Source organism: Petaurus breviceps, unplaced genomic scaffold (genome assembly GCF_028583685.1).
Source record: "Petaurus breviceps papuanus isolate PSGF00001 unplaced genomic scaffold, PetGlider_PUasm1.0 90822, whole genome shotgun sequence".
Taxonomy (NCBI): Eukaryota; Metazoa; Chordata; class Mammalia; order Diprotodontia; family Petauridae; genus Petaurus; species Petaurus breviceps.
The window spans coordinates 1-25,936 of record NW_027187351.1 but is presented as its reverse complement, the minus strand read 5'-3'; the positions used below and the strand labels follow the sequence as shown (position 1 = coordinate 25,936).

Below are 25,936 nucleotides of genomic sequence, written 5' to 3'. Positions count from 1 at the left end.
TTGACTCACTGGCCAATCAAGAAGTATCTACTGAAAAACAAGCCTCCCACCCCAGGCTTCAGGTGCACATTAGCCTAGGGGCAGGGAAGATCTTTAAAATTTACATTCTTATTACATTGTATCTACTGAAAAACAAGCCTCCCACCCCAGGCTTCAGGTGCACATTAGCCTAGGGGCAGGGAAGATCTTCAAAATTTACATTCTTATTACAAATGGTGACAGAAAAGAAATCATAAGGGATTCAACAGAGCCAAATGGTTTATATTCTTACATTGGAAAATTATATTTACAACACCTAAACATTTTCTCATTATTAGGGAAGTTAGAAGGAGTAGACATAAACAGAAAGCAGAAATGTGAGTTGAATGTGATGGTATTATCTTAAAAAATTAAATTAATGAATGAGAAAGAATACACTGGAAGGAGAAAGGGAGAGGTAGAATGGGATAAATTATCTAACATAAAAGAGGCCTGAAAGAGATTTTACAGTGGAAGGGAAAATGAAGGAAGTAGGAGGGCCAGGGGGGAGAGCACATGAACCTTACTCTCATCGAAATTGGTTCAAAGAGGGAACAATATATAAACTCAGGTGCAGAAATCTATTGTGTCACACAGGAAAGTAGGAAGGGAAGGGGATCAGAGAAGGGGAGAGTGGAACTGATAGAAAGGAGGGCAGTTTGGGGGAGGTAAAAGTCAAAAGTAAAACACTTGTGAGAATAGACAAAGTAAAGGAAAGAGAGTAGGATAAACGGGGAGGGGAAGGAATAGGATGGAGGGAAATATATAGTTGGTAATCCTTACTGTGGAAAAATATTATAGTGAGTTTCTCTGTTAAAGACTTCATTCCTCAAACATATAGGAAAACTGAGTCAAATTTATAGAAATAATAGCCATTCCCCCACTGATTAAAAAGTCAAAGGATATGAATAGGCAATTTTAAGATAAAGAAATTAAAGCTATCTATTATCAAATGGAAAAATGCACTAAATCTACTAAATCACTATTGATGAGAGAAATGCAAACCAAAACAACTCTGAGTTACTACCTCACATCTGTCAGATTGGCTAATGTGGAAAAAAAAAAAGGAAAATGACAAATGCTGGAGAAGATGTGGGAAAATTGGAACACTAATGCTTTGTTGGTGGCCTTGTGAACTAATCCAACTATTCTGGAGAGAAATTTGGAACTACTGCCCAAAGGGCTATAAAAATGTGCATACCCTTTGACTCAGTAATACCACTTCTAGGTCTGTATCTCAAAGAAATAAGAAAAATGGGAAAAGTACCCATATGTACAAAAATATTTATAACAGCTCTTTTAGTGGTGGCAAAGAATTAGAAATTGAGAGGATGTCCACCAATTGAGAAGTGTCTGAACAAGTTGTTGTATATGATTATGATGGAATATGATTGTGCTTTAAGAAGTGATGAGCAGGATGCTCTCAGGAAAATATGGAAATACTTATATGAACAGATGCAAAGTGAAATGAGCAGAACCAGGAGAACAGCAATATTGTATGATGATGTACTATGAATAATTTAGCTATTCTCAGCAATACAAAGATCCAAAACAATTCTGTAGAACTATTTAAAAATTAATTTATTTTTAGTTTCCAACATTCACTTCCATAAGATTTTGAGTTTCAAATTCTCCCTTCCCCCTCCCTCTCCTTTCCTTCCCCAAGATGGCATGCAATCTGATATAAACTCTACTTATGCATGCATATTAAACATATTTTCACATTAGTCTTGATGTACAGAAGAATGAGAACTAATTAGAGGAACCATGAGAAAGAAGAAACAAAACAAAACAACAAAAGAAAAGGAGAGTAAAAATTATCCTTCCATCTACATTCAAAATCCAAAGTTCTTTCTCTGGATGTGGAGAGTATTTTCCATCATGAGGCTTTTGACTCTTTATGAGTCTTAGATCCTTGCATTGCTGAGAAGAGCTAAGTCTGTCAAAGTTGGACGTCATACAACATAGTGGGTGGTCACTGTGTACAATGCTATCCTAGTTCTTCTCATTTCACTTGGCATTAGTTCATATAAGTCCTTCCAAGATTTTCTGAAGTCCATTTACTCATCATTTTTTATTGCATAATAGTATTCCATTACATTCATACAGAACAATTTGTTCAGCCATTCCCCAATTGATGAATAAACCCTCAATTTCCAATTCTTGGTCATCATAAAGAGTTGCTATAATTCTTTGTACATGCGGGTCCTTTTCCTGCTTTTATGATCTCTTTGGGATACAGACCTAGAAGTGGTATTTCTAAGTCAAAGGTATGCACAGTTTTACAGCTCTTTGGGCATAATTCCATATTGCTATCCAGGATGGTTGGATCAGTTTACAATTCCACCAACAACACATTAGCATTCCAATTTTCCCACATATTCTCCAGCATTTGTCATTTTCCTGTTTTGTCAAGTTAGTCTATCTGACTGGTGAGATGTGGTACCTCAGAGTTGTTTTGATTTGCCTTTCTCTAATCAATAGTGATTTAGAGCATTTTTCTTATTGACTATAGATAACTTTAATTTCTTCCCATGAAAACTGCCTGTTCATGTCCTTTAACCATTTAGCAATTGGGAATGACTTGTATTCTTATAAATTTGACTCAGTGCTCTATATATTTTAGAAATTAAGCCTTTCTCAAAGATACTGATTGTAAAAATTCTTTCCCAATTTTCTACTTCCCTCATAATCTTGGCTTTGTACAAAAACTTAATGTAATCAAAATTATCCATTTTGCATTTCATAATATTCTCTAGCTCTTGTTTGGTTATAATTTCTTCCATTATCCATAAATATGACAGACAAACTACTCCTTACTCTCAGATTGCTTATGTTATCAGCCTTTTGTTTCTAAATGAGTACACATTTTGGCTCCGGCCTCACTCTCTCACTTCGCTGCTGCCGCCACCGCCCCCAGCGGGCAGGGAGGGAGGGAGAGGACCAGATTGAAACATTAGCTGCCACTGTGGGGGCTCTGGCTGGGACAGGCAAAAAAGGCCACAGCTGCACCTGCCGCAGCCGCCACGATGCAGAGCATCAAGTGTGTGGTGGTGGGCGAGAGGGCAGTGGGAAAACGTGCCTTCTCATCTGCTATGCTACCAATGCCTTCCCTAAGCAATACATCCCAACAGTGTTCGACAACTACAGTGCGCAAAGCACTGTGGATGGGTGCACAGTCAATCTGAACCTGTGGGACACAGCAGGCCAGGAAGAATATGACCGGCTACACACCTTGTCCTATCCCCAGACCAACATCTTTGTCATCTGCTTCTCCATCGCCAGCCCACCTTCCTATGAGAATGTGCGGCACAAGTGGTACCCAGAAGTATGTCACCACTGCCCTGATGTGCCCATCCTGCTCGTGGGCACCAAGAAGGACCTGTGGGGTCAGCCAGATGCCGTAAAGTGGCTGAAGGAGCAGGGCCAGGCACCCATCACTTCCCAGCAGTGTGTAGCCCTGAGCAAGCAGATCCATGTGGTTGGCTACCTCGAGTGCTCTGTACTGCAGCAGGATGGTGTCAAAGAAGTGTTTGCTGAGGCTGTCTGGGCTGTGCTCAATCCAACACCACTCAGGCGAGGCCGCTCCTGTTTCCTCTTGTGACTCCCCAACCTTGGGAGGGGACACCCTGCTGGCCCAGTCCCAGGGCTTGTCCATCTGTTTGTCCATCTTCCTGAGCCCCTTTTCCCCCTTCCCACCTCAGCCAGATGTGCCTTGACCTCCTTCTTCCCTCTAGGTCTGATTGGCTCCTCTTTCTCCCTCCAGCCACGTGCCCCGCAACTAGTGTCCATGCCCTCCCCATCAGAGGAAGAGAGAGAGGGATAAGGGCAACATTCTTGGCACCCCTTTCTCTGGGCAGTCTTTACGTTCAATTCAGTGAACATTTATTTACCAACCTCCTACTATGTGCAGGGCCCTGTTCAGGTGCTGGGAATTCAGAGGTGAAAAATGACATAGCCTCTGCTCTCCTGGAGTGTACAGTCCACTGTCCTTCTGTCCCTGGCACTCAGAGCTTGAAGAAGTCCTGTTGTGGCAGGAGGCCTGTTTGTGGGGAGGTCCTTTTCCAGCTCTCTCACCCCATCAGTTTTCAATGAGCTTCCTTGGGCTGACCCTCAGGGGTCTTTCTGAGCTTCCCTAGGTCTAGGGCACTTCTGGAGACCCATCCTACTTCTGCCCATCCCTGCTCCAGCCTGGCTACCATGCTCAGAACACACCCCACCCCTCTTGCCAGGACAGGAGCACAGGATCCTGAGAAGAAAGGGAGCCAGCATCTGCCCACTTGAGGAAAGGGCAAGGAGAGCCAGCTGCTTCCCAATCCCCCATTTACAAATCCACCAACAGACTTTGCTCATATGCTCTGGGGGTCTGGAAGGGGTGGGAAGACTTGTCCTATCCCACCAGCCCCTCCAATCTTCTCCCTGTGTGCATTAATAAAACCTCCTTGTGTTAAAAAAAAAAAAAAAAACTAAATTGAGTGCACATTTTGGCTTTATTTTGGTATACAGTATAAGATATTGGTCTGTACCTAGTTTCTGCCATACTGTTTTCCATTTTTCTCATCAGTTTTTGTCAAATAGTGAATTCTTATCCCATAAGCTGGAGTCTTAGGGTTTATTAAACAGTAGATTACTACAGTCATTGACTGCTATGTCTTGTGTACCTAACCTATTCCACTGATCCACCACTCTATTTCTTAGCCAGTACCAAGTAATTTTGCTGGCTGATGCTTTACAATACAATTTAAGATCTGGTATGGCTAAACCATCTTCCTTTGCAATTTTTGCATTTCTGTAGGACTTTTGATGAGAAAGAACAGGTAGAGCCTGAATGCAGATCAAAGATACTTTTTCTTTACTTACTTTATTTTTCTTGGGGTTTTTTGCCTGTGTTTTCTTTCACAGGATGACTTATATGGAAAAGTATTTTGCATGACTACACATGCATAGCCAATGTCAAATTGTTTGCCTTCTCAATGAGGCAGGGGGAAAGGAGGGAAAAAATTGAGAACTCAAAATCTGGGGGGAGAGGAGAAGTATGTTAAAATTGCTTTTACATGTAATTGGGTAAAATAAAATATTAAATAAGATTTTTTTAAAACAGACAGCATGGTCTACCCAGAAATAAGACAGTCAGTCAGTCAATAGGCATTTACTAAGCACTTACTATATGTCAGGCACTATGTTAAAGCATTGTAGATACAAATAAAGGCAAAAATTCTGTCCCTGTTCTCAAGCAACTCACATTTTAATAGGGAAGATAGTGTGCGAAATAACTGTGTATATAGAAAAGGGTGAGGGAGAGGGAGAAAGAGAAGAGAGACTGGAGTGAGAGAAAGAAGGTGAGAATGTGACTAGTAATCACAAAGAGAAGACACTTTTGTAGGAGGATGGGGGAAGAAAAACTGGAAAAGGCATCTTGCAAAAACTGAGTTTGAGGCTGAATCTTAAAGGAACCCAAGGAAGATAAGCAATGGAGGTGAAGAGGCAGAGAATGCCAGATATGGGGGACAGCCAACAGAAAGGTACAGAGTCTAGGGATGGAGTATCATGACTGAAGAACAGCATGGTGGTTAACGATACTGGATTTTAGAGTTCTTTGAAAAGGAAAGAAGTCGGGCGGGGGGGTGAAGCAGAGCCAAGATGGCAGAGTAAAAGCAGGAATTTGCTTGAGCTCTTCCCCTAATCAACTCCAAATATCTGTTAAAAATGACTCTAAACACATTTTAGAACTACGGAACCCACAAAATGACAGAGTGAAACATACCTCCAGCTGAAGACAGCCTGGTAGGCCAACAGGAAGGGTCCATCACACTGGGCTGGGAGCAGAGCACAGTCCTATCTTGGCCACACTGGCACAGACTGGGTCATAGCAGGCCTCCAGGGACTGAATCACTGGCAGCTGTGGTGGTTTCCAGACTTCTCAACCCACAAATGGCAAAGACAAAGTAAAAGGTCAATGGGAAACTCTGTTGGACCTGGGTGAGAGAAGAGCATGGTCCATCCCTGAGGTGGAGGAGGTCAAGGCAGTGGCAGCAGCAGTAGGGACCGCTTTTGGAGCTCTAGAACCACAGATGGTGGGGGGATCAATTGGATGATCAGAGGGCAATTGCAAGGATCTCTTTGTTGTCACTAAGACAGGATTCTCTTGCTATGCCCTGCTTGGATCTGGGTCACAGACTGTAATGGCAAACAAAGAAGTGGTTAACACCTTGTTTCATCTATTTAATTAATACAGAAGTAGTTAACTCCTTGTTTCAGTTCATGATTGTATCCAATATCAAGATCCAGAACCTGTGAATCCCACAGCTTGTGAACCCTAGAACTTGTGAACTCCTATTGCTGATGCAACAGGAAGGGAAGGAGCTGATGACCATATATAAAGAGAGGCCCAGGCTGGAGAGAGCAGAACTGAGAAGAGAGATCTTGTGGTGGAGAAGGAGAATACTTGGGGTGGCAGAACTGAGAACTGAGAAGAGAGCTCTTAAGGTGGCAGAGTCAAGAAGGAGAAAACTTATGGTATCCCGGCACTCTGTTTCTCTGTTCTGTCTGTGTTGATGTTTGTGATACTTTGTACAGAAGCCCTGGGACCTTCCTGGAAGCCCTAAAAGAGGATTTTACAGAAGTCCTGGAGGAGGGTATAGGAGGTACTGGGACTTTACTGATGATTTGTATTGACCTTCTGGACATTGTTTGTGGGTTTTTGTTGATTTCTATGTTGATGATTTGTGTTTACCTCTTGGACCTTGTTTGTGGGTCTGTGTTGATTTCTATACTGATGATTTGTGTTGAGTTCCCAGACCTTGTTGGTGGGTCTGTGTTGATTTCATAAGCAGATAGTGAATTGGTGATGGTACTGGCAATGTGCATGAATGTTGTTTTGGCTCTGTTAAGCTTTGTATTCCCAGAAACAGGAACTATGAAGGACTTGAGGTGTACTGGACACTATGAGCTTCAATATGGACAAGGAACTGGATGAGGAGCTGTACAAGGAGCTAGACAAGATGCTGAGAGCTGTCTGCCTTTGAATTCAGATGAGAGTTGGATAGATTTGGGCAGGAGCTGGGACCATGGAAGAGGAAGCATGTAATCTGAGAGCCAGCCTCAAGTCAAGATGAAAAGACCTCTTCTTGCATACCTAGTGCTGACTGAGAAGATCATGATTTACTGTGACCTAGGGGTGGAGAACTTTGACCTTTGTACTTTGAGTCCATTAAGGAGTGTGGCCACTTTGGTGAAAACTATGTGGCCATTTTAGTGAAAAGTTGTTATGTCATAACATTGTGAATCTTGTACTTTGGTTTCTGTAAATGTTTTGCTTTAATTTACTGCTGAATAAATAGAGAGTTCACTATACTATGTAATCAGAACCTCGAAGCTGTTCACAGCAGCAGTCCTCTGGAAAGCTGCTCATGTTTGGCTTTACAAAGTCTTAAGTGGTAGTCCTGGGGTGAGGAAGAGTGCTGGTATGGCAGAGCTTGTGGCAGCTGTGGAGAGGGAGTCCTCCTCAAAGTTCTGAAGCAGAAAAAGAATTCTTGTATAACTCACAGACCAAACCACAGTCCAGGAGAGGAGCAAATACCTCTCCTTTGATCATATCACCTTAAAAGAACTGAAAATTTACAGATGCCTAGAAGTAACTCTGACAACAGCTGTGTAAAACCCCAGAAATTTGGGACACAGCACTCTCCACTCTGGAAGCAGAGTCCTATCTTGGCAAAGAGCTCAAAAGTCAAGTAATTGGCTGGCAAGATGAGCAAACAGAGGAAAAATCAGATTATAGAATCTTTCTTTGGTGACAAGAATAAAACATACAACCAGAAAAAGACAACAAAGTCAAAACTCCTACATCAAAAACCTCCAAGAAAAATATGAATTTGTAACAGATCATGGAGGAGCTCAAAAAGGATTTTGAAAATCAAGAGAAATAGAGGAAAAAATGAGCATAGAAATGAGAGTGATGCAAGAAAATCATAAAAAAATCAGTGAACAGCTTGCTTAAGGAGAAAGAAAAAAGATGCTGAAGAAAATAACATCTTAAAATATAGACTAAAAACTCAAATGGCAAAAGGTGTCCAAAAAGTAATGAGGAAAGGAATGCCTCAAAAAGCAGAACTGGCCAAAATGGAAACTGCCCAAAAGCTCGCTGAAGAAAATATTTCCTTCAATTAGAATGGAGCAAATGGAAGCTAATGACTTTATGAGAAATCAAGATATAAAACAGAGTTTTCTTTTTGGGATCTGTTTCTAGAGGTGATTGGTGGATTCTTTCCATTTCTGTTTTACTCTCTGGTTCTAGAATATCAAAGCAATTTTCCTTGATAATTTCTTGAAAGATGATGTCTAGGCTTTTTTTTTCATCATGACTTTCAGGTAGTCCAATAATTTTAAATTATATCTCCTGCATCTGTTTTCTAGATCAATGGGTTTTCCAATGAGATATTTCACATTGTCTTCTATTTTTTTCATTCTTTTGGATCTGTTTTATATCTCGCTTGAAAATTCTCTTTTACATTGAATTTTTTCCCCTGAAGTATTATACTCAGTTTTTCTGGGTAGGTGATTCTTGGTTTTAATCCTAACTCCTTTGACCTCCAGAATATTGTATTCCAAGTCATTCAGTCCCTTAATGTAGAAGCTGCTAGATCTTGTGTTATCCTGATTGTGTTTCCACAATATTCAAATTGTTTCCTTCTGACTGCTTGTAATATTTTTTCCTTGACCTGGGAACTCTAGAATTTTCAAGCATTCTTGATGAAAAGAGCTGAACAGAAAATTAGACTTTCAAATACAAGAAGCAAGAGAAGCTTGAAAAGGTAAACAGGAAAGAGAAATCATAAGAGATTTATTAATCTGAACTGTTTACATTCCTCCATGGAATGATATTTGTAAGTCATGAGATTTTTCTCAGTATTAGTAAGTTGAAAGAAATTTATATATATATATATATATATATATATATATGTGTGTGTGTGTGTGTGTGTGTATGTGTATGTGCATATATATGTCTTGTGTTTGTATGTATGTGTGTGTATGTAGACAGAAGGCACAGGGTGAGTTTAATATGAAGCCATGAAATCTAAAAAATAAAATTAAGGGGTGACATCCAAATACATTGGGAGAAGGAGAAAGGGAGAGATAGAATAAGGTAAATGATCTAACATAAACCAAGCAAAAGAAAGCTGTTACAATGGAGGGGGAAAGCAGGGAGGTGAAAGGGAATGAGTCAACCTTACTCTCATTGGATTTGGTTTAAGGAGGGAATAGCATACATACTCAATTGGGTATCTTACCCTACAGGAAAATAGGGGGAAGGAGATAAGAGGAGAAGGGATGACTGAAGGGAAGGCAGATTAGGGGAGGGGATAGTCAGAAGTAAACACTTTTGAAAAAGGGACAGGATCAAAGGAGAAAAGAGAATAAATGGGGAGCAGGATAGGATGGAGGGAAATATATTTAGTCTTTCACAATATGACTACCATGGAAATGTTTTGCCTAACTACACATGTATAACCTATATTGAATTGCTTGTCTTCTCAATGGGGGTGGGTGAGAAGGGAAGAAGGGAGATAATTTGGAACTGAAAGTTTTAAAAACAAATGTTTAAAAAAAATTTTTACATACAACCTGGGAAATAAAATATACTGGCAATGAGGTTTAGAAATCCATCTTGCCCTACAAGAAAGTAAGGGGGAAGGGGATAACAGGGAAGCAATGGGGGATAGAAAGGAGGGCAGGCTGGGGGAATGGGTAAGCATGCCATCTTGGGGTGTGGGGTAAGGGAGAGATGGAGAGGAAATTTGGAACTCAAAATCTTGTGAAAATGAATATTGAAAACTAAAAATAAATAAATTCTAAAAAAAGGAAAAAAGTGTAGGAAGATGAAAAGGTTTTGAAAGGCATTCAATTTCAAACAGAAGTTTTTATATTTGATCCTAAAATAGCAGGGAACTACTGGAGTTTAATGAGCAGAGTTAAACCTACACTCTAAGAAAATCACTTTGACACTTGAGTGGAAAATGGATTGACTGAGGAGAAGTGAGAAATGTGATACTGATTAGAAGGCCATTACAATAATCCAGGTGAGATGTGATGAGGGTTTGTAGTAGGGTAATGTGGCTATGTGAGTGAAGAGAAGAGACTATATAGGAAAGACTGTAGTTGTTCTTCAGTCTTCTCAGTCACATCCAACTCTTCATGACCCCATTTGGGGTTTTCTTGACAAAGATATTGGAGTTGTTTGCCATTTCCTTCCCCAACTTATTTTACAGATGAAGAAATTGAGGCAAAAAGGGCTAAGTGACTTGCCATGTGTCACACAGTTACTGTGTCTGAAGCAGGATTTAAACTCAGGAAGTCTTCCTGACTCCAGGCCTGGTCTTCTATACATTGTTCCACCCAGCTGCCCTTAAGAAAAAATGACATGAAGGATAAAAAAGACAAGATTTGACAACAGACTTTATGTGTGTGTGTGTGTGTGTGTGTGTGTGTGTGTGTAGTGTGTGTGTGTGTGTATGTGTGTATGTGTGTGTGTAGTGTGAGGAGTTGAAAAATATACTAAAGTTGTAAACCAGGTTGACTAAAAAGATGGTGGTGCCCTCAACAGTAATAGGAAAGTTAGCAAAAGGGGCAATATAGAGGAAAGTTCATAGTCTTTTGAACATGTTGAATTTGAGATACCAATAGGATATTTAGTTCAAGATATTCAAAAAGCAGTTAAATGATATGAGATTGCAGTTCAGGAGAGATTCAGCTGCATTAGATATGAAAATCAAAACATATGCGAGCTGATGAGATCCCCAGATGAGATTATATTTAGAAGGAGAAAAGAAGAGGACCTAGGACAGAACCTTGGGGGACACCCATGGTTAGTGGGCATGACCTAGATATACATCCTTCATAAAAGACTGAGAAAGAAAGGTCAGACAGGTAAGAGGAGAACTAGGAGAGAACAATGTCATGAAAACCTAGAGAGAAAAGTGAATCCTGGAGAAAAGGATGATTGACAGTGTCAGATGTTATAAAGAGGTCAAGAAGGATAAGAATTAGGGGCGAAAAGGTCATTAGAATTGTCAGTTAAGAAATCTTTGGTAACTTGGCAGATGGCAGTTTAAATTGCATAATGAGTTCATAACCCAGACTACAGCAAGCTAAGAAATCAGTGAGAAAGGAGGAAGTAGAGACCTAATATAGAAGACTTTCTTACAAAGTTTAGCTAAGAAAGAGAGGAGAGATTTAGGACAATAGCCAATTGGAATATTTAGATCAAGAAAAAGTTTTGCTAACAGTTGAGGAGACTTGATTTTTTAAGCAACAGGCAAGGCACTAAGAATAAGGGAGAGATTAGAGATTTGAGAGAAAGTCGGAATTATAATGGGGAAAATCTGATAAAGACTGGAGAAAATAGAATCAAGGGTACACACAGAGAAGTTTTCCTTGTTAAGGAAAAAGGACATCAGAGATGGAAGTAAAGAGGAAATAGTGGAAGATGTTGGAGTGATATGAGATGAGGAGAAAGGAGAAAGAGGGATCAGCATGCAGGCATGGCCTCAACTGAGGGCATGGTGAGATCCTCAGCTGAGAGGGTAGGAGGGGATTAAAAGATCAGAAATAAGCATTGTCCTAAGTGTACTGCATCTATTAGGGAATCATAAAAGGATTGCCTTGGTGCAATGAGAGGCCAGTTGAGGTAACATAAAATAAATTTGTCGCGGATCTAATCAGCTGGGCTTTGAGAAAATTCCCTCCACCAAAATAGATAAATTGGTACCTTTTCTGCAATTTATCATTTCCAAGTGTTGCCTGGGACACCAAGGTTACCTGAATTTTCCAGGTTCACAGAGCAAAAATATGAGAGGCAGGACTTGAATTCAGGTTTTACCAACTATGAGTCCAACAATATAACCATGCTTTCTTCTACCCTTGATAGCCATAAATACCCTATGTACTGAATTTCAATAGTGGGCTGAGGAAAGGAGGAAGGGGAAACTTGTGGTACTCTGGAAAGAGGATTAGCCCCAGAATCGGAAGTCTTGGGTTCAAATTCTACCTGTCAACTACTATATGTCTGACCTTGGGCAAGTAACTTATTCTCTTGAGGCTACAGTTTCCTTATCAATAAAATGAAGGATATGGCAAAACATTCTCTAGGGTCACCTCCACATGTATGATCTTTCCTTTCCCTCTCTTGTATCTTGTTTGAGGTGATACCTGTCCAATTAAACTTTTATTTATTCTGATTTGCCATTCAATATTCTCCAACAATCAGAAAGTACCCTAGTTCCTTGGGGCCAGGTGAAGAAAATAACCACCATCAGAACTATGCCAAGCAACTTAATTGAGTAGGTAGAATGTCAGTAGGTACAACAAGCTTATTATTGAAACAACTCAGCTGATTGTTTCCTTTAAAGGCTAGATCAGTGAGGATATCTTGGGTTTTCAGTTTTCACGTAAATACATTTTTGTTTGGGGCTTGAGGGAGATTTCTTAGAGCTCCACAGTACTGAGAGATTTTTGAAAATCATTGTCTAACATAGTTTTTTTTAGGTGGGTATGCCTGAAGATGTGAAGAGGCAACTAAAAGCTTTAGAGAGGCAAAATTTTGTTTTCAAAATTTGAGTTTGTGTGTACATATGCATGAATATATATATGAAGGGGGAGAGTGTGTGTCTGAGAGAGAGCTTATAGTTAATATAAATGGAAAGTATATACTATAGTTTAGCAAAAAGGGAAGATAGAAACATTTTAGCAACATTCTCTGTTCCAGTAGTAGAAGTATAGCACATGGCAAGGATGTTTGTAAGGCTGAATATGAAGGACTCAATCTAAAGATAAAATTCTGAATGTCATAGTCAAGAGGTTTAGCATAATGCCCTGGACAGTTGGATTCTCAAAAGACAAGTAATATTTTAAAGGGACGTAAAATAAATCACTCTTTCCCCTTTCAGGGATGGGTCCATTCTTTGTATTGATGTTTCTGGCCACTGTGATCCACCAATATACAGGACTGGTAAGCAACCCTTAAGTTAAGTTTCTAACTTTAAAGACTCACATCTAAGTTCAGTGTAGGGTGAGCAAAGCAAAAGGAGATTCACAATTTGGGGAATTCTTATAAAAAGAAAAGTTCTTGACCACAGATCCTTGGAGGAACCCATTATTAATGTCCTAATGAGAAGCCAGGAATCAGAACAAAGCTAGGAACTAGTGAATGGAACCAGAAAAGGTGAGATATTGAGTATTTTTGACATGAAACGAGTAGCACATAAATTCTATATAAACTTCAAAATGGCACTAAAGACAAAAGACCTTGTGTAGTAGTGGCTAGAGAGCCAACCTTCTAAAGATTTAGGAAAGCCTGAATTCAAGATCTGCCCCTAAGACATACTGTCTACTGGTCATGACCAAGTCATTTAACCTTCCAATGCCCCAATTTCTATACCAGGAATTCTTTATACCAGCTTGTCAACAAGCAATTATTATATAAATAACTATGTAAAAACAAGATATTCAAAGTGCCTCAAAAGTCTTAATATAGTTTTTATCTATTAAAGCTTACAATTTTTGGGAAACCTTATATACAGAATAAATTAGAAATAATCAACAGAAGCACTAGCCTTGAGGGGGGGGTGGGAAAGGATTGTTGTTGAAAATGGGATTTTTGCTGGAACTTGAAGGAAGCCAGGAAATCCAGGAGACAGAGATGAGGATGAAGTGAATTATAGGTAGGGGTGTAGCCAATGAAAATGCCCAGAGTCAAGACATGGAGTATTTTGTGTGAGGAACAATAAAGAGACCAGGATCTCTGGGTTGTAGAGTACATGGTATCAGGTGTAAGTGAACTGGAATGGTCACGAAAAATTTTAATGCCACACAGGAAAGTTTATATTTGATCCTGGAGGAGACATCTGTTACTTGAATATAGAGAGATGGCATGGTCAGACACATGCTTTTAAGAAGATTAATTTGTCAGCCAATGAATTCCCAAATACAGACAAAAAATTTAAAGAATGACAAAATATAATCATGAATATTATTTTTAAGCTAAGAACTCAGATGCTTTTTTATGAAAGTGTAGCACTATTTTAGCCCTCCAGGAAAAATTATGCCTAAGGGTATATATATTGTTCAATTATCCTGGCTACTGTCCAACAACAAACACTACCCCTAAAGTATAGGTTCTTTAACTGGAATCCATAGACTCAAAGTAGTTCAAAAATAGATTTCAGGGGGTCCATGAACTTTGATGTGTAAAAATACATATTTATTTCAATATAATTGATTTCCCCTGCAACCTTAATCTATTTTATGCATTTAAAATTGTTATCTGAAAAGGGTCAATAGGTTTACAAGAGTGTCAAAAGAGTCTATGACAATATTAGATTAAGTCAGTGAACACCACAACAAACAACTCTAAGGACTGAGACACACAAAGGATAATACAACAAATAACAAATTGATCTCTGTATGATTTTATATTAGAATTTCACGCTTTATAGCAATTTGTCCACTATGAAAAGAGAGGTGCAAAAGAAGATCCTGGAACACCACAATAATATCAGAAGATCAGTGATCCCAACAGCTAGCAATATGCTAAAAATGGTAAGTCATACAGAGAGGGAAATATGTAAGAGCTTTAAAAGTAACCCCATGACAAAAGGCAGGCAACATGTTCTTTGTGTTTAATAAATAGAACTGGCATGATTTAGGAAGTAGTCCATAGCCAGTGGCTTTGTGACCAAGATCTATCTGTTAGATAGACCAAGCCCTATGCTGTTTGACATTTTTATAAATTATTTGGATAAGTCTGTCAATCAACAAGCATTTATTAAGCATATACTTTGTGTTGGGCATTGTGATAAGTGCTGGGGAAACAAAAAAAGGCAGGGGGGAACCTTCCATGATATCAACCTAATGGGGATTAGGACATAGAACAATTAAAAGATATGAAGATGAAATGAATCTGTGATGGAGGTAGGTGAAAGAGTAGAGAGGATAGTTAATATGCTGGATAACAGAACCAAAACCCATAAAGACAATGCTAGGTTAGAATGTTGGGCCAAGTCTAATAAATTAAATGTAAAGGAGAATAATAAAAAAGACCTACCCAACTGTGCAAGTAGAATATGGGGAGGGGGGAAGCAAGACTGGATATCAGTTTATGTTTAAAAAAAAAAGTCTGGTGGTTTTAGAAGACTGAAATCTTGATGTAAATCAACAGAATGACAAGGTAGCCAAAAAGAGGTTAAACATTAACAGAGAGAGAGTGAGTTTACAGTTAATATAAACCTTTAAATTAAAAGAGGCAAAGTATTCAGGGTGACATTAGAGTCTTAATCATTGGAATTTGCCCTGCTCAGACCATATCAGACCACACTGTGTTCAGTTCTGGTAACATGTTTTTGGGAAAGACATTGACAAGCTGGAATGCATTTAGAAGATGATCATCAGGATGCTTAAGGGGCTGGAGATTATACACATGTTGTGAAGATTATGCCTTCAATTGAAGGAAATGTAATTTTATTTAGTAGTGACATGTTAACTGTCTTCAAACCTTTGAAGCACTAGTATGTAGAATAGGGACTTAATTTACCCAGCAAGATATTGTTGTTAGCATGATCACCAGTGTTCATCAGCTAAAAATGCCATGTCCTGTTGTTATCCCAATTTTTCCCTAACAGTACAGGTTCAGAGATGTAATAGAGCCAGCTCCTGCTGACTCCTAAGAGCCAAGTTTTAAATTTTTAGTGTGAGCATTATATCTCAATAATCAGCATTTGCTGATAATACAAATCAGAAATTGACCTATTGTTCTGATGACTGCCCAGACTTAAGAAAACAATAAAGAAAATGCTGATAATTCAGATTAAACTTAAAAGTGTGTCATGTATTTTCATAGAGCTAGTTGTTAAACACTTACCAGCAAGCACATCACTGAGTGGAAAGTAGGATAAGTGGTTCTTAGAAACAAGGGCTAGAAAAATAGGAGAGGAGCTCTTCTAGTTGGCAGAATTATGATTGGATACTCCCCAGTGGCCTGGTCTCAATAATGCATGTATCTGTAGACTCATAGGGGTAAGAGATTTGGAGCCAAAAAACCTGGGTTCAATCCTAATTCAGCTACTTGCTACCTATACAATCCTGGACAAGTCATTTAACTTTTCTGGGCCTCACTTTCTTCCTCTATTAAAATTACTGAATTATACTGGTTACCTCCCAGCTCTAAATCTATGATTGCATTTTCCTATAATCCTCCAGGATATGGATAAAAGTCCAAGCAGGGGAAGTGTGCTGTGAACTCTTTCCACCATAAGTACTAGCACATATATGACTCTCTCCATGGTCCTGGATATGACTCTAAATAAATATGACAACTTTAGGGTATACACCAATCCTAAATCTAGACAATGGATACCCAATCAATGCCCTGGGCTGGTTAGCACTACTCCCAAAGAATTTATTCCCTCACCTCTTCAGATCTTCTGATTCTTCATCTAGAAAATGAGAACTCTATAGTAGATGAAGTGTTAGGTGCTTAGCTAATCTAAATTTTAACATATCAATGGATCTACTCTCATTGATAGTCATCCCTGCCCCATGACACAGATAAAAATTATCTTATCCTGTGTGACTCTTGTGAATGTCCTTCTACCAATCCTCTACCATTGTTACTAACAGCCTCCCTTTCCAATCCTTAATATTACTTGGATACAAGAGCAGCATATAGGCTGCCTAGTATCCCTCATTTTTGCCATATACCTAATCTACCTCCCTCTCCAGCTATACATCTCTTTGATGATATATTTTATGCAATTTTGACCATTAAAGTCATCATTCATAATATGCTGTAACATCTTTTTATTCATTGTACTTCTTTACACTGCCCTTTGAGAGATCCATGATTTTGATTCCTTGGATATCATGAGTTTCCATCATTCTAAGTGTAATGTTAATGAGATATAAGATCTTCCCTGCCCATTAATAGACCTCAGGTGGAGCCCATTAAGGGAAGCTTCCTTAAGGGAAGCTTGCTTGTAAGAAGGCTATCACACCTTTTGCTAATTTCTAATTAGACACTGAGACAGGAGGGTTGTGATGCCTTCTGGCCCTAAGAAGTATATATATGCTCTAAGTTGGTATTTTGCTTTGGGGGCTCATTTATGAGAAGAATCTTGTGATTTCCTGGTTGAGATCCTGAGTGGTCTTATGTACGGAGCTCCCCAACTGCTCAAATGTAAAGACTCTCTTGATCCAGGGATGTATGTAAAATGTATAGTTGATTCAGGCAGTCAGAGCCCTGTCTGTTGGTCTTTATTTCTCTGCTTGTATTTTCTCTGTATTTTCTGTTCGTATTATCTCTGAAGTTTAGGGTGCTGACTTTTCCCCTGAACTAGTGAATGTAATAAAAAAGATTGTTGACCACTTAAACAACTATCTTTCCTAGTAAAGTAGATCTAAGAACCTGTGCTAGCAGTCATCCTGGGTATGCCAGAGTGGTTGCCACTACACTAAGTCACACTCTAACATTCTCTAAATCAGGGATTCTTAACCTATATCTGTAAATGTAGTAGAGGGATAGGTAAAATGTATTTTGATGTAATTGGTTTCCTTCATAATTCCATGGATTTTATTTCATGCATTTATGCATTATTTTGAGAAGGTTTCACCAGACTACCAAAGGGATCCATAACACAAAGCATGTTAATAACTTCTCTACTAAAGAAATGAGAACAAAGCTGGAAACTTAGCATTAACACTCATACTTGTACAAGAGAAAATGTCAATGTGTTTCTAATCTGCTAGAGGTCAAGGAGTCTCTCAGGGACATCACTTAGAATACTTTTTTTGTAATTCAAAAAAGTAGTTGTAAATAAGGTACCCTCCCAAAGGTTTACCCAAAGGTAAACAGGTAATTCAGGTAGAATTAAACTACCTCAAAAGTACAGTGGTAAGTTTATGTACTAATCTAGTAAAATTATGTTAATTTTGATACTTTTCCAGAAGTAATGAGTAGACTACTACTCTAGAAATTCTGTTCTTTTAGCTTGGTTTCATTCAAAACCCTATGGAGATAGTCAATTTTTTTCCCCTCATGCAATTCTAATCTGAATCTGCATGTAGAGGTTATTTTGAGATCTAATAAATACTGCCCTTGAGATGCCAAGATCACCATTCTGACATAATATGCACACAATATTTGGAGCCTTTATTTTTAACTAACTGAAATTCCCTTATACAAATAAGGACCCGGTTCTTTTCTTTCCTCATGCTACATGTTTTCGGTAACAAACACTTTAAGTTATAGGTATCTAAGTCAATGATACTGATACAGGGATTAACCAAAAGGAGAAGTATAGGAACTTCAGCTCCCATGGGCTTGTAATCTAAGAAGGAAACTAATAAAAACAGGATAAAAAGAACACTGAATTGGGAATCAATAGACCAGAGTTTTAATTCTGAACCTGCCATTAATGAAGTGTATGATCATAGGCAAGTCACTTAACTTCTCTGGTCTTCCATTTTCTCATCTGAAAAATGAAAGAGTCAAATAAAATGTCTTCTGAGGCTCCTTCCAAAACTAAACTTGTAAGGTCCTTTCAAACTCTAAATCTATACTCTTGTATCAGTCTTCAGTTTTATGATCTTTAAGGTCTATTTCCCAAATATCTCCATATCCTACTGCCTGCACTCTAACCATCATCTTCACTGCCTATATCTCCTTTGGATTCTGTACCTGAGAAACCAATCAGTGAGTCAGGCATGGTGCTAAGCACTGGGGATTGAAAGAAAGACATAAGACAGTCCCTTGCTCTTCTTGCATTATGATCTACTTCCTTTCCTAATCACATATTTCTCCATTGATATCTCGATTCAAATTTCTCTGCCTAAGTCATTGTTAGAAATATGCTGGAGCCTTTAACCCAGATATTTCACTGCTAGGCACATACCCAAAGGAGGTCAATGATAAAAATGAAAAGTAACATATATGTCTAAATATTTATAGCTAAACTTTTTATGATAGCAAAAAAGAGGAACAAAGTAGATGTCTATTGATCAGGGAATGTTTAAGTAAGTCATAGTACATAAATGTAATGGAATATTATTCCACCATAAGAAATAAGAAATATAATGAATAAAGAGAAACATGGAAAGATTTATGGAACCAGGAAAACAATATGTACAATGACTACAGTGTAAATAATAAAGACTAGGTTGTAAGTATAGAACCATAATTCATAGGTCCTATGACTCTAAATTCAGTATTATTTCAGATAATTTTGTTTACAAATGGCAGAATATATTTTCCATAATTGTCAGACAATCAATCAGTCATCAAGCATTTATGTGCCAGGCACTACACCTTAAATTCCTATCCTTTTTTTCTTAGAACAAAAGGGACAGTCCAATGGCATCCTAGGGTCAAGTCACTTATTCTGCTTCTGTAGGCAAAACAATTCAAGAAGTGTTGTGCAGTGATTTGAGATCAACAAGTTTATATCTGTTCTTATAACTCTTAACAGTCACCTAGTTGAGGAGTAACACCCTCTTCCCTCACCACCTACAGCCAAAATAAATAAATCAGAAAAATTGACTATCAGCAGTTCCAATAGGAATGCAATCATCCCCTTCACCCTAGGTCAGGTACTTATGAAAAAGTCGATGGTTCTCTTCCACTGATGCTTATTATCCTCCTGTGAGTTCAATCACAATAAGATTTTCTAATATATTAACAATGAATTTGGGTTGTGAAGCTAGCACAGCTATCTGACAAGTCCATGGGATCCATAGCAAATACAGGAGATTTACCTTCATTCTTTCCAGAGTCAGGTGGATCAGTCACTGGATCACAAAATCTTAGGATTGGAAAGAGTCTTAGATACTGTCTAGCATGAGGAAACAAAGGCTCAGATAATATTTGTGACCTGCATAATGTTGCACAAATATACATATAACGTAAAAGTCCATATAGACATACATCTACATATACACATTATATATAGCATTTTGCTTTAAAAGAGTTTGGCACATCCTACTTCATGTTATTTTCATTAATAACCCTGCAAAACACAAAAGATATAATTATTACCATAGTTGAAAGTGGCATATGCTAGATGAAAATCTCAGTCTCATATTTCTAAGTTACTGGCAGTACATAGCAGGAATAATGGAAGAGTCTGGAGATATATAGACTAATTGGGGAGGCTGTTGCATTAGTTCAAGCATGAAAGTTAAGAGATGATCCAATTTCTGGAATAAAAAATGTAAAATAAAATATGTTCTTTTCCCACTAAGGAATGGAGTAGTGAAGTTGCTTCAAATGCTCAAAGGTGGGCGGATGAATGCAAGACGGAAAATAGTAGGTTTTCTAGTAGATCTGTTAATGGTAAGTAAAGATTTATAACACATATACTCAGAGACTTTAAGAATGTTTTAAAAGGAGAATTTTAATGGTAGAAAGATGACCAGAACTTTGCTCTAGGGTGCTGAAATGTAGCAAGAAACGACAGTTCTTGTAATCTTTTAGGAGGTTAAAAAAAAACCCTGAATTTAGTACCTGATAAGCAAGAATCATCAGCTAAAAGAGGAAGCAACCAGAAAGCACTATCTGCTACATCCTAAGTTATTCCTTGACCCATCAAGCTACTAGCATACCCATTCACCATAGATGCTTTTCCAATGATCTGTGTGGTAACATTTCAGTCAGTCAGTCAATAAGCATTTACTAAGTGACTATTATATACTCAGATCTGGGGATACAAAGGTTAGATAGTCCCTGCCCTTGACGACATCACAATTTAATGGGGGAAGATATCACATATTTAAAAGATTGAAAAGTAGAGGGGAGAACAAGAGATGGATAGTCAGAATAAGGGCATGATGAAGTCTTGCAGTCAGTGAGAAATGAGATAGCTACCCTAGGTCCCCTCCTGAAAGATATGAAAAGAGATTTCTAATGTCTATCCTCCACCCTCTCCAATTACCAATAAAATTTTGGGACTAGATCTGCCTCCCAAATATGCTAGATACTAAGTACTGGGACAACTACAAAGATATAAAAGTCATAGTTCCTGTTCTTGTGAGCTAGTAGGCATAGTTAAGACACATACACCAATATGGTACAAGTTAGAATTTCAATACCTAAGAGGAATATAAATTGTTATGAGATCAACTAAAGGGTCGGGGGAGAGAAAGAGATTATGGAAGACTAAGTGGGTGAGGTAGTATATAAGGTAGGTCTAAAAGAACATGTTGACTGTCAATAAGTAGAAATGGTTGAGAGGTAGTAGTCTGAAGAGCTGACAGCATGGTTCATTTAAGGGCCTCGTAACAATCCAGGCCTATCTTCATATGTTTATATTCACTGCTTACCTCTAAATTTCTTACAATTTTTATTAAGAAATGTAGAATTTTAGAGCTCTAAAAAACCTCATGGAGACAACCTAGTTCTACCTCCTAGTAAGATCAGAAGAAGGCAGTCATGTACAGTGCATGTGACTCTGGAGTCAGAGGACTTTAGTTTGAGATCCTGACTATGTGGCAGTCATTGGACAACTTTTGTCACCTCCTTGAACCAGGATACCTTCATCTGTCAAATGAAAGAGTTGGCAAAGATAGCTTTTTCTCTCCCAGGTCTAGATCTGAACATGTTAAGGAATAATTCTCAGAGTTTCTGCTGCCAGTAGTTCTATGCTAATATAAAGTTCACTTCCTAATATACCCCAAAATATAAGTTCCATTAAAATGACATATCTACTGTAGGGAATTAACAGATAGCTTAGTGGTCTGAAAGCCATACAGACTGAAAATACGTAATTTGCCACCAGGTTGCAGGGTATACACTTGAAGAAACATTTATAAGGCAGGTTATTATTCTTTTTTTTCATTTTTATAGATAATTCACAAATGTATATATAGCAGAAATGTAAATATAGGTTGGCAATGATCTTTCCACACAATTCTGTGGGGTACTTATTGTAAATATTGTTGTTCTCATTTTGCAGAGAAGGAAATTGAGGCCCAGAGGTGAAATAACAAAACTAGGAAGTACTGTAGTAGTTTTTAAACCCAGGTTCTTCCTAAATTCAAATCATATCCTTTCCAAAACATCAAAATTCTATCTCTGCCAGATGTAAAAATTAAGGTATAGCCAGGGAATATAATTAGTTCAACATTAAATGGCAAGCCTAGGGCAAATGTATACCCATTTTCTTTTTTTTCTGGTTCTTATCTTGTACTTACCGTGTTTCCCCGATAATAAGACACTGTCTTATTATTTTTTTGGACAGAAAAACACCAGAGGGCTTATTTTCAGGGGAGGGCTTATTTTAATGAACATTCACAGCAATTTTAATAAACAGGTAAATGTGAACAAAAAAATGTACCTTTATTCAATAAGCAAATCACTGGGGAAGAACAGGATGACGCGCTCACTGCTGCAGCTCTGATTGGATGCAGCTCGGAGCGCGGCGTGCGTTTCGGGGGGGGGGCGGCAGTGCATACAGAGGGTGCTGTAATGTAGCGTGTAGCGCAGGGGATCACCTTCACTACAGTAGCAATCTCAATAGTGCTTATTTTCGGGGGAGGGCTTATTTTAGAGGAATCTTACACAGTAAGGGGAGGGCTTATTTTCGGGATAGGTCTTATTATCGGGGAAACACGGGTAGTACAATTAGGGAGTCTGAACTATTTCTCTCTTCTCAGATACAATATGTGGCGAAAACTTATTTAGATCAAGCTTTCCTGCCTCCTGGGATGATGTCATCCTTGATTGGACACTACAGAAAAAGAATTTTATTTATGGAGTAGGGGCCATCAATGAAAGTCACAACTTTCTTGCTTATACTCAGGTATGAATAATAGCACTTTGGACTTCCGTTGATTATCTAACAACAGAATTCATCATCCAGCACAGAGCTTTGAGCACAGTAGGCTGTTCTCTAATCTTTGTTGAATGAATGTCGAATACAAGTGTATTTCTCTTCTCTATCCTAACCCACTCCAAAATAGATAATTCTATTCCTTATGTGGTAAACTTTTGATCTTTGACCATCAGAGGGTCAGCATCAGAATATAGTGGAAAGATCACTGGCTTTGAAGTCAAAAGGGTTAGGTTCAAATCTCACTTCTGACCCTCTATTTGGCCTGGAGCAAGTCATTTAATCTCCTCGGACCCCAGTTTCCACTGCTTTAAATTGAGAGGGTTTAACTTGAAGATCTCTGAGGTCCCTTTCAGTCCTGAATCTGTGATTCTATGAACTAGTTGAGTACTTCACCCCAATTCCTTATTCTCTAAAAGCCAATGCTTCTTTGTGACCTGAGAAGTAATATATTTAAGAAAGATGTTGAGAAGCTCCCAGTCAATCTAAGGCAAAACTGAGTAGGAAAATTTTGTATTTTATGTTCTTTTATCTCTTTTTCTGGGATTGGAAGAAGATAATACTCCTCCAACTCCTTTTGATTATCTTTCCCCAACCAGAAACCTGCCTTTGGCATGTTGTAGTACCCTTCTTTAGACAGCAGTCTTAAGTACTCAGAATGCCCTTCATCCCTCTACTGATTTTTAACCTTGTCTGTGGAATAATGGGCAAATGATGATGTGGTGCTTCTGCATATTAAAATAGTCAGAAGGGCTATTTTGAGTGAATTCCCTCATTGAATAGATTCCCTCTGAAGGACTTATGGAAATCATTAGCTCTGGAGTCAGAGTATCTGAGTTCAAATCCTACTTCTGAAAATTATAACTTGGCCTAGAGAATATTTTTAGCTTCCCTGGACTTCTGTTTGCTCATCTGTCAATGAAAGACTTGGGCTAAATGACTTTTGTGATCACTTCAATTCTACATCAATGACCTTACCATCCTTTGACTTAGGAATTGTAAGCTCCTCAAAAACAGGGAATGTCTTGCCTCTTTTTGTATCTCCAATGCTTAACACACTACTGGAACGTAATAGGTGCCTAATAAATATTTACTTATTGATCAGTTGAAGGGCACGGAGAAGATTGCATTGATAAAGAAGGCATGGAATGGTTACCATTTATACTGTTATGGAGTCATTTAAATATCTAAAAATTTAAGTGAGAGGGCATATGGAATCGATAGAGAACTGGTTACAGAGCAGGGTTTATGTTCTGCCTCAGACACATTCTGGCTATGTAACTCTGGCCAGGTCACTTAATGAATCAATACTCTAGGCCTTTCTCCAAGACTCTAAGTTGCAAAGAAAGTGCTGACCTGCATTAATAGAGGTAGTTCCCTCAATTGGGATTTCCCTGTACCAATTAAATTATAAGTAGAGCCCCTCTCCCTAATGGAGGCAGTAAAGAATGAAAACCCTGCCTGGGGATTAAGATGGGTGGTCACAGAGAGACAACCCTGGAACCAAGAGACACAATGAAATAAGAGAATATCAGGATCCATTTAATTCCATCCAAAAAACATTTATTAAGTACTTATTGTATATAATATATTATTTGGCTACATTTTGAGGGTATAGAGATAAGGTCCAGGTCTTATTCTCTAAGTATTTACCATCTAATGGGGGTGGGGGGTAAGGATACCTACAAAAATAACCCTGATCCGTGAGAGATACTAAAAAGGAGAAATCTAGACAAAGTACTTAAAAAAATCAAGAGTCAGCCCTTACTTTCATATTGAATGAGAAAGGGAAGGTTGGAGGTTGAGGAATAAGAGAAGATTGAAGGGAAGAAAGGGATAGGAAAATGTATCCAATAAATAGGGGTCATTTTAGCACCTAGGATAAAGTAAATCCTGCTAATTAATATGAATAATTCATCTTCTTTTTTTTTACCTATAGATGATCTGGTATAGAACTTATGAAATTGGATGTGGTTTTTCTCAGTGCCCAAAAGATGTGTATGCGTTCTTTTATGTGTGCCATTACTGTCCCGCGTAAGTATGGGTGTCATTTATTACTGGTCACTTTTCATTGGTCTTTATTGATATTATATCCCGAGATACTCTGCACTCCTCCACACTAGTTCACCTTTTTACAGCAAGGTGAAATCTTCTGAGGTGAAGACAGAAACCACTCAGGCACTTTCAGACTTAGACATAAGCTTCCAAAGGGATGGGCCTCATTGAATCATCCGTGTTGCCTAGACCCTCAGGCCTAAACAATAAGTGACTCACTCTTTCTGTAGGTACCAGAAATAGAGTAGGGTCCAAACTGTGTTAGTACTTAAATAGGCTTGAAACAAAGTAAACTATACTATAAAGCTGTAATTATTAAGACCATCTGGTAATGGCTAAAAAATAGGTGGATCAAAGGAACTGAGTAGACATACAATTTACTGCAGCAAATAAATATAGTAACATTGTATTTGACAATTGTAAAGACATAAGTCATTTAACTTCTCTATATCTATTTCCTCATCTATAGAATGAAGATGATAGCAATAGATGCATTCTATGGCTGCTGTGAAAATCAAATGAAATAATATATTTCAAATTCTATATGAATATAATTCATACTTTCTGTCATATTTTCTCATATTTTTTGCCTTGTGCTATATTTCCTCCTGACACAGTGTTCTGCCTTATTTTTTATGCAAAAATGAATTCTTTAATCATTAAATATGGCACCTTTACTGCTCTAAATTCAGTCAGAATTCTGTATGCAATTTATGGTGCTCTTTTATAAGAATTCAGCCTCTATGGGGGCAGTGCTTTGGGGCTAGTTGATATCTATGGTAAACTTACTCCTTTAAAACACTTTTTCTTTTGCAATGCAGAGGGAATGAAGTCACTTCATTAGCAACACCCTACAAGAAAGGTGATAGATGTGCTGATTGCCCTCAGTCTTGCCAAAATGGACTTTGTAGTAAGTTTGGGGGGAAAAATACATTCTCCTTATTTCCCTTTCTCTACCGTGGTGTGTGTGTGTGTGTGTGTGTGTGTGTGTG

At 38.3% G+C, this 25,936-nt stretch overlaps 1 protein-coding gene and 1 pseudogene across 1 annotated transcript; both read left to right on the top strand.

The window, feature by feature from the left end:
- The first annotated feature begins 2,950 nt into the window (after nucleotides 1-2,950).
- LOC138148122 (rho-related GTP-binding protein RhoG-like) lies at nucleotides 2,951-3,627 on the top strand (annotated as a pseudogene).
- A 9,358-nt stretch (nucleotides 3,628-12,985) lies between these two features.
- On the top strand, nucleotides 12,986-25,854 carry LOC138148047 (cysteine-rich venom protein ophanin-like; the record flags this gene model as incomplete). Its single annotated transcript, XM_069070690.1, has 6 exons — nucleotides 12,986-13,024; nucleotides 14,494-14,613; nucleotides 20,305-20,395; nucleotides 22,714-22,859; nucleotides 24,829-24,923; nucleotides 25,766-25,854. Coding segments are annotated over exons 1-6 (580 nt in total), but the record flags the coding sequence as incomplete, so codon positions are not given.
- Between the last annotated feature and the right edge of the window lie 82 nt (nucleotides 25,855-25,936).